Consider the following 16,295-nt stretch of genomic DNA (forward strand, 5'->3'; position numbering starts at 1 on the left):
TTTTCATTGTTAAAACTAATAAATCTATTAAAATTAAAACTTTTATTATGCTTCAAATTTTTTAACTTCTAAATTAAAAAATCACAACCTATCATTTTTTTGGGTTATATATTGTTACAACACATCTTAACTTCAATAAGTTCACATTAGAAAAAAATGTTTTTGTGACAAAAAAAGCATTTATTTGTTTCTTATTTTTGATTGTAATTTTTAACTATTAAACAAAAAAGTTAGTGGTTTACAAAATAGTTTAGTTATACTAAATGTAAAAAGTATATATCTTAAACTGATTAATTTATAGATATATAGGTTTTTTGCTTATTAAAGTATTTAGCAACAGTGCTAACCTAGCTAACTCAGTTTGCTCAAGAAAGTTTACCATTTACTTAACTTCAAATGCTTCAAAGCGAAAACGAAGATGCTAACGGTTCTTCAAGACATAAACATAAAAAGTTTTTGAAGAAAACAGTGCGAGTTCTCGGGGTTAGAAATTATTTTACTAGAATTCAAAGAACTTTGAATCTTTTTGTTTTTTATCAAGATAGTACTTGCTATACATAAATCATATCATTTATTTTTATTTAACTTTTGTTTTTTAAAAAACATTGAAGCTAATAACATTTTATTATAGTTTTATTTATTTTTCAATTTCACAGAAAACAACAATATTTCTGTCTGTTGTTATATTTTTCATGAGTATTGCCGAGGTTGCCATCGTAGCTTGCAGGCAGGAACCGTCATACCGTCACATTACTTACTGGTATTATTACAACGCAACAACTATATGTTATCCTTATATTTCATGGGGTGTCGGCATTTGGTGCTCTATCATTGTGAGTTAAATGTTTTTTTACTAAAATAATTATCTTTAAACCATGTGAGATACTTCAAAACAAAGAACAGAAAAAAATGTTTTGCGTAATTTATGAAACAGCTTATGTGTCTTGAATTGTTTTATTTAAAAAAGCTCAGTTTTAGACTTCGTTACAGCAATAAACAAATGATTATGACCTACTCGGTGGGTTAGATTTGGCAGTATTTTATAAGCTACAAAAATATAGATATTATCGCAACCAAAGTTTTGCAATTAGAAATAAATTGTATTGTTTTTCCACTAGAGCAGGGGTCGGCAGGCAGTTGGTACTCACGGGCCAATTTTCAAGTTTCCAAAATCTTCGCGGGCCGCAGTTTTAGTTTTAGTGACACTAATAAAAAACTTTTTTCTTATTCAGTTTATTATTTTTAATTACTTTTAGCTACACATAGAATACCTATTAAAATTATACACATTTAATTGATGAATATTTTCATAGACTAATGTACTCAAGACTTAACAAACTATGTACTGTCTTTAAAAGTTAATAAGAATAACTTGATATGTTTCTTATTTTACTTAAAACCTAACTCTCTATAAAAACCAAGCTTGAAAACCATCTATAAGTCACTTTTATGTATTGTTTATAATGTCAACCACTTTTTCATATTTAAATAAAAATAAACTCTTAAAAATAGTTTTTGAATTTTAAATAATTTGCATTTTTAAAAAAGTTCAGTAAATAGTTTTAATTTAATAAATTTAGAACTTATATGTTATGTAAAGAAGTATTAAAAATATTTAACGCAATTAATGCTTAAATACTTCAGTAAAATACCTAATAAAAATTAATTTGTTTTTTACATGGTTGTCACTTTAAAAGCAAAAAGTCTGAATTACATAAAACCAGCCTGAGTTTATTAAAAGTTAAAAAAGCCAAAAACTTGGTTAGAAAAAACAAAAGCTTTAATACTTAACTAAAGTATCATCATACAAAAGTAGAAAATATTCAAAACGACAAGTAAAAAATTATAGTTAATCAACTTCCATACAGTCATAAACCCTATTCTGAGAATTCAAAATGTTTTAAATAAAAATTGTACACTTGCACCTAAGTTTTCTTAAATGTTTGAATAGGTTTAACCAAGTGTGAGTTTTTAAAATAGTTTGTTTTGCAACCCTGTTTTAAATAAAGCTCACGAAATAACGAAGTTTTTTGACAGCGAAATAAATCTATACAGCAAAAAAAATATTGTTGTAAGTCAGCTTGAATAGACAGTTAATTTTCTTAAATATTGTTGACAAAAGTAAAAATTTATTAAGCTATAAATGAAGTAGAAAAACTTATTTTTTATTAATAATTGTAGCAATTATTTATTGATTTATCTGCAATGAAAATATTGCTTACAAAAAAGAGTAAATTAAAAATATAAGACGATTTATAAGAATCACAAAACGCTAATTAGTAGTTGTTGCGAAAACCGAAAAAAACAAATCGCTCAAGTCAGTTTTAAGAAAACACATGATTATCTTCAGTAACTACATACTAAAGAGAAAAAATTGTCAAGGTAAGTTATTAAGAAGCAAAAGTAAATACTTAAAAGGAGACACAGTTCAGATTTTAAAACTTTTTTAAAGAACTTGTGTTGGTGGTAGTAAAAGTATTTTGTTAATTTCTTCAGTGACAAAAAAAAAACGTTTTTAGGCAATTTCTGATATTTCAAAGTCAAATAAATCAAATTGGGACTTTAATCGATCTATTAAGATGAAAGCAAAACCAAATGCTGCTCATCTGAGAATATTTATTTCTGGTATTTTTACTAAGTCAGGTCCTATTTAAAATTGTGGTTTAAAAATAAGCATCTCTTTACAATGGTGTGGTTAGAAATAAACTTAAAATACACAGAAAACTTCTAAAAAAATCAAAACGTGTGAAACCAAAATGAAATAAACACTATTACTTATTGTTGTTTTATTCTAAATATTTTTGTGTACACTCAAATATAACAAGTAGTGTTAAAACATTTATAACTACATGTCAAACAAAATACTATGGTAATTTCTGTATAAGGTTTACATATCTTTATTAAGAAGGTTAAGAACATTATACTGCGAAATCATATGAATCTGATTACTTACAAGGGGTGTTAAAGATAAGAAAATTGAAACAGTTGGTCATTATACTTAAAATTACCATTATAACATATTTTGTAAAAAAACGTTTTATTATGTTGTTTACAAATTACATATGTCAAACATAAAATATTTGTGCTATTTTTAACTTTTAGAAAGAATGTAAACAGTTTCAGGGTTGCCAAAGGTTTTTAAGATTTCTTTTCCAGGTTTTCTGAATTTCTTCTACCTTTTGAAAAGTGCAAGTTTTGTAATCTAATTTTAGTATGAAATTAAGTTTAAAGTAAAAAAAACTGTCTAAAATAGTACAGCAACATTGAAAAAATACTGTTAGGCGATTTTAAATGTGTTTTTTAATAAATTAAATTGTAAAGAAATCTTTTGTATAAAGTCGAAGTTTCATTACTTTACATGTAAAAATTGTTTAAAACTCAAGGTGTTTTCGAAAATTCTCAAGTTCCAGATTTTTTTGCCTAAACTTTCAAATTTGTTTCAAAATTCAAGACTTTTGGGCAACAATGACTGTTTACATTTATATGTAAATAATAATAAAAATAAAGCTTTCATTTATAGCAGCTGCAAGACTTAAAACTTAACATAAATCATAATTAAAACCAAAAATGTGAAATGAACAAAACATACATCATAAGTTTACTTTGCCAGTCTTCAAAGCAAAAAATCCTGCCTGAGTGATCAAAAAACTATCCTTACATTTAAAAATAAAACAAACAATTTAAGTCAAAAACTGAAATATGTCTAAACTAGCCTGATGTTTGAAAAATTTATAAACTAGTCTGACTTAGTCTGAGTGTGTGGCAATGTTTTGTTTATTTGAATTTAGCTTAAATTTAAACTATTTTGATTGATAATAAACAGACTCAACAAATTTATTATCCCTAAATCTCGTTTGAATTAAATAGTTAAGTCTAAAAAAGAACATCTGTGTATATAAGTTTGCAATGCAAAGAAATTAACTTAAGTTTCCAAAAAGCTTTGTTTGTAAAATAAAAATGTATACTGAACAAAAATAATGTGATTATGTTATATTAATTGTCTTAAATGTGTCTGACACTTTTAGATATTTTATGTAAAAACAATTATAATCGAAAATTATGCTTAAATTGAACTAAATCTAACTTAAATAATGTTTTCAAAGTGGTTTAAAAATGAACTTATCTGTACATTGGTGTGAATAGGAATTAACTTAAAGTACACAGAGAACTTATACAACATTCAAAATGTTTAAAATTTAAATAAAACAAACCTTTTTTTTATTATATTACTTTTAATGTTTTTTTGTACACTTAAATACAGTGATAAAATGTAATAGGTATAAGTTACATATTAAACGATATGTATAAACTTTCAAGAAATGACATTTTTGTCAGTTACTGTGCATTACTTTTGTAAACAAGGGAAAACATTTGCATTTTGTTCACTTACTTAATAAGTGTTATATAAATAACTGAGTCCAAAAATTTTTAAGACTGTTTTTTCACATCATAATTGTTATGGCAAGAAGAAAGTTATTATAAAACACAGCTCGTAGGCTAATCTTTCTTTTTTACTTGTTTAATCCAAAGGAGTGAAGCCTTTTAATTGTTTCAAAACGTTATACAGGGAGTTTAAATGAAACTAATCAAATCTAAACAAACTACAGCATTTTTACTATAAAAAATTATACTTAGAATATATTTTTGCTCAGCGGGCCACATTTACATGCTCGCGGGCCACAGAATTTTCTTTCGCGGGCCGCATCCCATTCAAAAAATAAACGTGCTCGCGGGCCGCAGATATACTCTTCAAGGGCCGCAATTGGCCCGCGGCCCGCAGTTTGCCGACCCCTGCACTAGAGTAAGGTATCTTATAATACCTTGGTTTTATAAAATTAAATAAATTACTTGATAGATACGCTTGATACTTTTGTAAATATTTTTTTGTGCAGTGTATTTTTTATTATACCATATTTATAAATTTAACCGTCAGCGTTAAAATAAAATTTGAAAAGATAAAGTATAAATACTTATACAGTAAATGTTTAAAAAAACAACAATGTTCACTAAAAATATTTTATCTGGTCAAAACATTATAGTCATATATAATCGGTTTAGTTTTGAAAGTTTAAGAAAATTGAGTAACCTTCAACGCCTTTTAAAATCATTGAAAAAAATAGCGAGCTATTAATTAAAATATTTTTAAAAATATTTACATGAGTAATCAGACTTAAATAAAACTGATTATTTAATAACTCGACTAATTTGTGCTAATCTTAAAAAAACAATTTTTTTTTAGCCTTTCTTTGCTGGAATTTTCGGAGTCATGGCTGGATCGGATTCTTCATCACAGAAAAAGGCAAAAGTTTTATTTTAATTTCGCTAACTATCATAAACAAAAAAAAAGTTTTTTGTAAAGCATGTGGATAAGATCGATTCTTAATTATAGCTAGAAAAAATAAATTGTGTTTATTATTTTTTGATAAACAACAAATAATTTTGCAGACTGGATTATTAATGGGATTTAGTATACTGGGAGTTGTTATGTCGTTTGTTTTACTGGTAATTCAATCATTTTTGACCACTATCTATGATTGGGTTAGCAGTTTAATTTTAGACAAAGAATAAAGTTTAACTTTTTTATCTTAAAATTGAAGTACCTGTATTTTCATAAAACAAATTGTTATCAATATCTACATAAAAAGCATAGATTAAAAATACCAACGTTTTCAATTTTGAAAAATAATATTATAGTTTTTCTCTAAGAGCTAGGTTAAAACGATCATTACTCTTACACTAAATAAAAATTGTACTTCTATTTTTTTAAACTGCATTTTAACAAAGAATAGAGTTTTTTAACTTGTTTAAAATTGTTTTTAAAAAAATTTGATTATATTTTTTGTTAGGAAACTCTGGAAACTCCACCAAAGTATAGACTGCAAGTAGCAATATTATGTGCAACTGGTGTAAACATGATTATATTAATAACATCTATTGCTTATAGCGGCTGTTTATGTGAATCTTGCTGTGCACAGGTTATTTAACAGAAAACTTAAACATTTTTAAGAATGTTTTTAAGGTTATTATTTTAGCTAAAGAATATTGATTTGTATAAACTTAATGTCAGCTTTAAGGAGTATTGTTTCTTGTGTTATCGAAAACTATATTATATATACATGGTTCGAAAATCAAAAATGGTTTTTAAATCTTACAAAAGTAGTTTATAAAATTCTACAGTACATTTATATTTCAGAGAAGTTACAGTAAAGAGTATGAACATTAATTAAAATTAATTAAATTTCTACTGTTTAAAAACAATGATTTTTCAACCAGGAGTTACTAACCTATATGTGCAATTCTTTGTTGTTGAAATTTTGAAATTTTAGTTCAATAAACTCAAAATAACTTTTTTTGTTTATTAGCAAGGTTTTGCTAAATGTATGCTAAAATTGCTTTCGCAAAAAATCAATATAGCTTAAATACTTTCAAGTAATTTTTTTGTGGAATATTTCAAAACAGTCAAGAAGACCGGTTGGACAGAGAGTTGTATATAAGTGTGTTCCTCATGATACAAATCAACAGGTTTCTAACCAAGGTATAAAAAACTTTTAGTTTATAAAATCGATTTTAAATCTATCTTTATAAATGATTTGCAACTTTATAAAACAAAATAGACAAAATACTATATTTATTGTTTATAAAATGTAAATAAAAAAAGCAAATCACTTTATACCCACTTATGCGTTAATGAATTTTGTTTAATTATAGCATACTTTTTAATTAAATAACTTATTAAGGATAAACATATAGAATTTGAAACATTCTCAGACTCAAAAATTTACACAAAAACGTATAACTATTTGATTTTGTTATAAAGGCTTATTAACTGAAAAGTAAACTTTTAGTAGATAAAACTAAGCTGTTCATCTCTAATAAAATAAATTTGGAAAACAATCGTTTATGTAGTTAATTTTCTACTCAAGGTGAAAACTGTAGGTAATTCTTAATATTATACTCTGTTATTTAAAAATTAAACTTGTTATAAATATCAGTTAACAGTTTCATCGCTGCTTAATAGTAATAATATAAAGTTATTTTGTAGTATTTTTTTTAGACAAATCAAATATTCTAGGTACTTCAAACTACCGACAAGGAAACCAAACAGTTTTCCCACTAATGACAAGTTTACAACCGAATCAGCAACTAATGACAAAGTTACAGCCGAATCAACAAGTAATCACATATGCTCAACCAAATCAAGAACAAGTGATGTCAAATATATACCCATATCAACAAGCAGTAACGAGTCTGCAATCAATTCATAAAGAAGTAATGACAGCTTTGAATCCAAACCAACAAGTAACGACAAATTTCCAACCAAGTCAACAAGCAACGACAAATTTGCAACAAAACCAACAAGTAACGACAAATATACAACAAACTCCTACTGCACCTCCTATAAATTATACAAATCAACCAAATGTTCCACCACCTAAATATGATCAAGTTGTTTTCAATGAAAAAATATAATTATTTGGATATTTTATATTCCATTTGTTGTAGATCAATAGAAAAGTGTTTGTTATTTAGATGTAAACATTTGTTTTGATGGTAGCATGAGTATAAAAAACGTTTTTAAATAATTTAAAATAGTTAAAAAGCATTAGTTTTTTATTTTCTATTATGTATAAACTTGGTTAAAAAACTAATGATCAAGTTTTTTAATTGATGATTTTGTTCTACTATAAAAAGTTTTCTATATAAATATGTATAATAAAATACAATAGCTTTTTTTCTAATTTATTTTAGAAAAAAATAATTTAAAGTTTATTTTTATATAGTACTTCATATTAAAAACATTGTCTTCATTGTTATTTAACTATAAAAGTTTCCGTTTAAAAGTTTATTTAAATTTTTAAGAACTTTAACAAAACTGAGTTTATTTTAGTTTTTATTACTATATTTTCTAACCAATTCAAAGGATTCATCAATTGCTTTTACACTTCTATGTTTTACAAAATATGTTTTTTCTAATATTAACTTAACTATTAAAGTTATTTTAATCAACATTTAATGTAATTAATAACATAGGAATTTTATAAACAACTTTTTAAGTTCCATTTTTTTAAAGTTAATAATATTGGACATTTAAAAACTTTATTTACTTCTGCCCTCAAAACAAAAAAAGTCCTATTTTTTACCTACATCATACTTGTCTAGTATTCTTTTTAGTTATTTTTTAATTAATGTTATAAAATATTTTGTACTGCTTTCGATTTATAAATTTTGTCAACTTTGCTTAACTTAAAATACCACTATTTTTTTAAACGTTTAACCTAAGAAAGCATGTTGATACATTTTTTAAATTCAAGTATATACCACTTGAGCCTTGACTTTTTTTATACTTTAACTTAGTTTTTTAATAACTGTTTTGGTATATAATAAAAAAAAATTAGTTTGTTGACTTGAATGTAGATTCAATTTTTAAATTTTACACTTGATGTTTTTTTTTGTTAAAATTTATAAAAAAACGAAGTTAAATATCTTACTCTTACGAAAATATTCAGTATTTAAAAATTACACTTTATGTCTAGTTATTACCACTAGAGTATAGTTAAACTTAAAAAAGAATTAGGGTGAAATGCAAACCCAACTAAATCAACACACTCAAAAAAGTTCACCAACCACTCAAATCCAATTGCCTGCAAATCAAAATGAACATGCCGACGATCAATCAGAAAACATAAATACAGAAAACTTGAAAAGTACAGTGCGAAATCTAGGGGTACGTAGTACATTTGTTATAGTTCATCAAGTTTTAAATTGTTTTGAAAGTATACATCGTTTTTTATGATTTGTCAAAACTAATTATCATATAAACTAGTTATCTATATAAAGTGTTTATCCATTGCTACTTGTTAGTTTATTTGCTTGTGATCATCGCATAAGCAAGAAACTGTTGTAAAGCAATAAACTCAATAAAACTTTAGTTTAAACTATAGTTAAGCTAGTTATCATCTAGATTACAATAGTGTATTTATTTTCAAAGTGTTATTATTACTTATTACCATTTCTCGACTAAACTAATCATGCAGATTGCTACTATAACCCTTTCTACTGCTGTGTTTATTATGAGCATCGCTGAGTTTTCCATCAAAGCTTGTAGGAAGGGAGCCAATTAATTTAGAACTTACTTTCCCGAGGATACGTACGATCCGGTGTCGGGACTTCCTTCGGAGTCGGTATCTGGTGCTCCGTCCTGGTGAGTTTTTCTAATTTATACAACATGCAAAATGTTTAAGAAAAATGTTCCTTTAGAAAAATCATCTTATATCACGAAGTAGACATACACGATTAACGGCTTTTTATTAAGTTTGCCCTTCTCAAAAAAGCTTAGACTTTAAGTTATTCACTAAACAAATCTAAACTTAGTAGAAATCTGTGCAATTACTCTAGTCGTTGGGCAAAATGTGAAGTCTTATATTGGACTTAACAGGTCAGATTTGTTATACACTGGTTTTGTTGACCATCAGAGCTTTTATACTTCCAATAATAAATAATGAACTTTGCCGCACGATCATTAACAACAGCGTTCAAAACGGCCTACGACAAGTTTTAATCTTAACTTTGTTAATGATGACCCAAAACATCTTAACTTTGTTAATAATTACCGAGATAAAAACTGTTAATTTTTTTTTTGTGTGACGTTACGATCCGATTCTGACCAACGGGTTGTACGTTTATCAATTCCGCCTTTTTTATAATTTTTTTTAATAAGCTTGAACCACTTTAATTCTCACTAAATTTGAAGAGCAGTACGTTCAACTTACGTTTTAAGTAGATATAGAGATGATCGTTTAACGATTATACCTAATTTTACTAGTTTGTAATTATTAAATAAAAAAGGTTAAGAAGCCATATAGCAATGTTTTAAACTTACTTATCATTTTTAATTGTAATTTTATAAGATATATTCTGATAAAAAAGAGAGTATAAAGATGATTTCTACAGCGAACTACTTTAGTTTAAAATCGACTCAATTGTTTCAATTTCTACTCTAGACCAAAACTTTGGTTTATACTGTCTTTTCTTTGTATAAAAATATTTTTTCTTTTTTTACAGCCTTTTATTGCTGGAGTTTTTGGAGTTATTGCTGGATCAAAACAATCTTCACAGAATACAGTAAGTCTGCACCAATATATTATCATTTGAATTGTTCCTTTATAAATCATACATAGTTTTTAAAATAAGAAAAATTCAATTAATCATGTACCTAAACTAATTTATTAAATAAACATAAAAATTATATGATTAAATCTTTTTTTTTTTTGTAATTAAGTTAGTTTTAATATAACAACAATAGAACAGATTATTAAAGATACTCAGCATCGCAGGAATTCTTTCGTCTCTTGTACTGATTTCATTTATATCATTTATGACACATGCTTGGAAATGGGTAAGCAGTTTATTTTTACAAATCAGCAAGTTTTATTTAAATTCTTAACGCATACTTTTACCAAAAATAAAAACTTAGAGTTTTTGTTATAGTTTTTGGTATTTTTTTATTTGTTTAACTTTTTAAGCTGTTTAGTGAACTTTTTTAGTTTAAAAATTGAAACTGTAATAAAGTTTTAAAACATGAGTGAGCCAAAAGGTTGTGCCTGTAGTCAATGTCATGCACACATGTTTTAATGTGCACAGAAAGCCATTAATTTAATTAAAATACTTGGAAAAATAAAATTTATACACCTATTTTTTCATATCTGTCTGTAGACTTTACAATTTTGTATCTCAATAAAAAAAATAAACATGTAATGGTACTTTTAAGTAAGATAACTATTAAAACTCTCTTTAACTTATATATTTTTTATAAGGGAATTATTTAAATATTCACAATAACGGTTGACTTTTGTTTGTTAAAGATAAGATGAAGCTAATATAGATATCTTGATATAATAAATAAAAAGTTATTTAAAAGAACAATCTGTGCAAAAGTTTCAATCCGTACAAAACTGATCCTTTGTGCACAGCTGTCTTCGTGCAAAAATGCCTCTTCGTGCAAAAATGTCTTCGTGTAAAACTGTCTTCGTGCTAATTTCTTTGCTCATTAAGCCACCTACTTATTCTATAAACGTTATGATGTGTGCAGTTTTTCTAAAGTATAAAAACACTTGTCTACACTACATATGTGAACTTGATATATTTTCTGTCAATTTTCTTGTCGTTTTTCCTGTAAAAAACCGTTTGTTGATCGGTTAATTTTAACATTTTACTAGAGTTGTTTTAAATCTGTATTTTATTTTTAAATATTTGGAATATTCATGTGAAGTAATTTAAAATACTTAACAAAAATAGGCGACAAGTCTAAACTAGTTTTCCACAAATAATTTTTATAAACTAGTTTATTACTTTAAAAAGTATTTTTAAAAATTATCAAAAATTTTTTAGGAAACTATTGAAACGCCGTCAAAATATGGGTTTCAAATAGCAATATTGTGCACCACTAGTATCAATTTTGTTATATTGACAATTTCTTTTTGCAAAAGCTGTCATTCGTCTAACTCTTGCTATGAACCGGTAATTTGAATGTTTAATAAAAAAAACATTGACCACAATATTAACATTATAAAATGTTCAATAACTTCAATGTTATTAGCTCAATTTTGTTAATTATAATTTATTATTAACCTACATCTCCTTATTTTTTGGGTGACTAAACAAGACAGTCCTTAATAAAACCTAAGTTTTAAAAACAAAACAATTTAAATCAAAACATATTTAAACTTTTTTATTATAATCAAAATAGCGAAAAAATTACTTCTTATGCAACAAAACATTAAAATTTGTTTAATTTTTGTCTGCTTAAATGTTTCAAACCAAACATAATTATATTTTTTTAAATAAATACAGGAAAAAACGTCAGTAATATATACAGATGTATCTACTGATTGTAGGCTGATTAATGATCAAAATCCTAACACGTCTACACGAGGTATGTCAATACTTTATATTTCACACTTGAAATAAACAATTTATTTTAGTAATAATCACGTAAAATTTTAATAATTTGTTTTGTTCCTTTGAATATTTATTTTTTATAAATAATTACAGCAGAGTAGTTTCAGCTGTTAGCTAAACTTTTTTTTTTTTAATGAATATTTAATCAGTGTACTTTTTCATGCAACACATACCTGTTAAGATTGCAAAAACAAAAGTATACACAATGTTATGGAATTTTTACAAAAAATATTAGAACTAAACTTAGAATTTAGGTTTTTGTTATTTAATTTTATATTGGTAATAAAAACCATTTAAATATAGCTAGTTATTTTTACTATATAATTTTACTTTTAGTAATCTAGTTAATGCTATTATATCAGTGTTAAAAGTTTATTTTTAGTTGTTATTTATGTAAAAAATAATGTTTCAAACACATAACAGTTTGTATCTTCCCATGAGAATTTATTATTATGCTAAGAATCTATGCTATTTAAACCACATAAATGTCTTAAAACACGTGACTTAAAACAACGAATGTAATCAATAAAAACTTTATCTACTTTTTTTTTTTAAGTTTAAAAAATAAGACATAACGTACAAGTCTACACTTTTACTAGTAAACCTTTATCAAACGTAGGAGTACACTTTTAATATCTATTAGTCAATAATTATTATAAACTGTTTTAGATAGTTTTTACTATCTAAGTTAGAAACAAAAAATTGTATTAAGTACTAAGAAGTATAAAGCATTTCAGGTACTGTTATTTGACATCATTGAGGTTAACCTCGTTTCTTCAATTATAAACGGAAAACTACAACAAATGTTAAACGAAAAATTATAAAAATTCTGCAAATGTTTGCATCTACCCTTTAATTTCATGCAAATCCAACAAAATTTCATCTTTAGAGTTTAGTACCCAGGACAACTATGTGACTTTTCGGATATCTAACAGTCGAGTTTTTGTGAACAATTGCAAAATATCTGTTATGTCATTTTACACGTTATTTTCATTTAAATAATAGCTCGAACGCACATGAAGTTATAAAATTTAAAAAGTGTTTAAATCATTAATTTTCATTAAAATATAAACGAAAATGTTTTTGATTATAGAGAAAACTATTTGAGGTATGGTGCTTTAAATAAAAAAATTATTTAAACTTATATTAAACAACTTATATACTCCTTAGGCTTTAAATTTCAATTTCTGGTATTCTAATTTTTAATTTTAATATTAAATTACTTATTTATTTTTACTACTTTATCTGCTAAAATGCTAGATCAGATAATTTCTTTAATAAAATAAACATAATTCTTTTTTGTTGATAATAACTTTAAAAAAAGTATAACTTTGCAATACAACCTGTTTTTTTTTTACTTTCTACTCTTAAAGCTTTGTTTTTCGAACTTGTTGTGAAATATAAAATTTTATTAAAACTGAATTATGCTTTTACATTCTAAACTTTGTGCTTTTTATTTATTTCAGTAAAATAAATGCTAATTAGTAACATAGATCAAAAAGCTTTTGAAAATCGTTTTTTTTTACGTTGATCAATTTGAGAACTTGATTAGAGTACATGAGTTTGTTTAAGTAACTTTATATTTAAACTAATTATATAAATTTAAACAGTTTTGTGTTTAATGTTTTGACAAATACTATAGATACTTTTGACTAAGAGTTTTTCAATAAAAACCGTTTTAAACTAAGTAATAATAAAATTAAAGAAAAGAGTAAACAATTTTACTTTATAAATTTAAGCAATAATAACGATAGTAATTTTACAAGTAAAGTTTTTTGTAATAACTTAACTCTTTAAGATTTTAAGTTTAAATGTTTTTAAGTAAAAACTAAAAAAATTGTCTCTTACGGATGATTCAAAGCATTTAAAGTTTTAGTTCAAGTTCAACTTCATTTGATAAAAACTTGGTCAAATAAACATTTTTAATACTTCATGTGATCATTGCTGAAGCTTATGCATTGATATTTTATCTATAATTTATAGTTTTTTAATTTTTAAGTTTTGAAATTTTAAAAAACGATAAACTAAAGTTTTGTTTTGCACTCATGGTTACAAAACTATGTTTGTATATAAAACTTAACAGTTATAAATGTAATCTTAAGCTTTTTAAAGTTTGGCTTACTTAAGTCTGTAAAACCCTGATTTTCAGACTTCGATGTATGCTACTTGATTTTTTCTTAAAAAATATACAATTTAGTTTTACAGCTTTATTTTATAGTTTAGTTTTACAACTTTTTTTTATAAATTAGTTTTACAACTTTGTTTTAAATTTAGTTTTACAACTTTGTTTTATAGTTAGTTATACCGAAACGTCTTACGCTAATAAACTTAAACTTATAAAATAATTTTTAGAACAAATTCTACTGTCTATAAGTAGTTTAGCTAGTCTTACTAGCTTGATTATTTTTGTAATTGGAAAGTAGCGTAAATAAATTCGAAAAAGTTTCTTGCTGTTTTAAAGGTATTCAGTAAATACTTAAAAAATAATAATTTTATTAAAAAAAAAAACTAATTTAAAGAGTGTTATAAAGATGATACTAGCAGAACTATAGCAAACTTTAAAAGATAATAATTTTCATGTTAAGTTGATACATTCTTCGAAATTTATTTAAAAGTCCAAATCTTTTACAGCCTTTTTTAGGAGTTATTTCCGGGTTAAAATCATCATCACAAAGAAAAGAAAATTTGTAAAATAAAAGTATTTTGTAAATTATTTGTTACGAAAAATAATAAGGCTTGTTTTACAAAAGCTTGTTGCTAACTAAGAATAATTGTTTAAATTTAATTTATCACCGACCACTGGTATGATACATACGTTTGGTCTTTAAATAAAACTAATTCATTTGGTCGGATTATTGTTGGGATTTAGTATCATAATCCGACCCATCACGGGAGCTGTCATGTCACACGTTTAAAGCCAAATTCAATCTGGTTTAACTATTGCTTGGAGTGGCGTTAGTATTTTATATTGAAAAAAATATTATATCTTGCCTTAAATTTGTTCAATTTTTTATATGAGTAAGTTATACAATTTTTTATTTGTCAAACTTGATCACTTCATATATTTCATTTAAGTTGAGATTTTAGTTTGTAAACTGAGTAAAGCATATTTTTTTAAGGAATATTTCCCACAAAATAAAACAATGATTTATTGTTTTTGATTTCATTAAGATTTACTAAGGACTATGCTTTTACTTATTTGACAAGGAAACTAGTTTAGTTTTGAAAAGCTTTGTGAAATAAAATACAAAATAAATTAAGTAATCTCTATATACTAAGTTGCAAATGGTTTATAAATACGTTTTAAAACCTTTCTATATCAGTACATTATTTATTTAGTTTTAATGTATAGTTAAATTGGTACAAAATTTAGAAAACTTTTGGTTAATTTTTTCAAGTTTTTTATGCTTAACGAAGTTAAAGGAAAAATATTGCGAAATTGTTTATAAGTACTAATAGACAAGTATTAGTTTTTTCTTAAATTAAGAAAAAAATCGTGCGGTTTATTTTTCAAAAAGTAAAAAAATTTAAAAAACCTTTTCAAAAATTTAGATATTTTACAAACAAAAAATTTAAACTTCATAGAATGTTTAACTAATCTTTAACTAAAATTGTATAAATAATTTTACAGAGTTAAAACATTATAAAGTTTTAGATTTAACAAAGTCTTACTTTTTATATAGTACATTATTAATTAATAGTAATAGATTAAAATTTATTTGTTTAGTTTTATTCTAATATTTTCAAACAAACTTTGTAACTTTGATTAAATTATCAAAAATTATTTAAAAGTAAATGTTTTAAAAAAGATTCGAGTTTTAATTGAACTCTCTCCCAGTTTACACTTGAATCACTAATAACTAAAATGTGTTATGCTACTTACAGGTATTAAAGCAATTAAATGCGTTAAAGTAATAAAATAATGTAAAAGAGTTATTTTTTAAGTCATCAGTAGTTATGTTACAAAAAAGTTAATGCCTTTTTATACAACTTTTAATTAAACATTTAAAAGTAAATATTATGTAAATATTATAATAAAATAACAAATATTTGATGACTTTCAATAAAAACCAAAAGCAAATGACATCGAGCATCATTTGAAAGATTAAAAATTTAGCATTATGTTGAAGCTTCTGTTTTTGACTAAAAACTTGATTAATATTTTATCTCTTCTGTCAACCTCTTTTTTTTACATTTACAAAGATTTTACATTAACCAACTAAAGCTTTAATATAAAATCTAGCATTCTTTTGCAATGATAGTCGAAAATTATTAGATAGATAAAAAGCTTTTTAATTTTATTATTTTTTTCTAAAATTTTCCTTTTTCAAAAAGCT

At 24.6% G+C, this 16,295-nt stretch overlaps 1 protein-coding gene and 1 long non-coding RNA gene across 5 annotated transcripts; both read left to right on the forward strand.

Annotated features, from left to right (window-relative positions):
• Positions 1-144: 144 nt before the first annotated feature.
• On the forward strand, positions 145-7,760 carry LOC145836045 (uncharacterized). 3 transcript variants are annotated; one of them, XM_082943836.1, is made up of 8 exons: positions 145-483; positions 657-833; positions 5,240-5,299; positions 5,446-5,538; positions 5,847-5,975; positions 6,460-6,535; positions 7,073-7,289; positions 7,350-7,760. In XM_082943836.1, exons 1-8 carry the CDS (start codon positions 397-399, stop codon positions 7,468-7,470), a joined length of 960 nt encoding a protein of 319 aa, XP_082799962.1. In that variant the 5' UTR covers positions 145-396; the 3' UTR covers positions 7,471-7,760. The 3 variants fall into 3 exon arrangements, with proteins under 3 accessions (XP_082799962.1, XP_082799961.1, XP_082799963.1); XM_082943835.1 differs by having other exon boundaries at positions 7,073-7,760; XM_082943837.1 differs by lacking the exon at positions 5,240-5,299 and having other exon boundaries at positions 7,073-7,760.
• A 779-nt stretch (positions 7,761-8,539) lies between these two features.
• Positions 8,540-13,347, forward strand: LOC145835904 (uncharacterized). 2 transcript variants are annotated; one of them, XR_014369869.1, is made up of 7 exons: positions 8,540-8,725; positions 9,036-9,202; positions 10,063-10,122; positions 10,304-10,396; positions 11,389-11,517; positions 11,851-11,932; positions 12,696-13,347. It is a non-coding gene; the product is annotated as an uncharacterized LOC145835904 (long non-coding RNA). The 2 variants fall into 2 exon arrangements; XR_014369870.1 differs by having other exon boundaries at positions 10,063-10,396.
• Positions 13,348-16,295: the final 2,948 nt, after the last annotated feature.

The sequence above is a fragment of the Thalia democratica genome, chromosome 5 (assembly GCF_965202585.1).
Source record: "Thalia democratica chromosome 5, ktThaDemo2.hap1.1, whole genome shotgun sequence".
Classification (NCBI taxonomy): Eukaryota; Metazoa; Chordata; class Thaliacea; order Salpida; family Salpidae; genus Thalia; species Thalia democratica.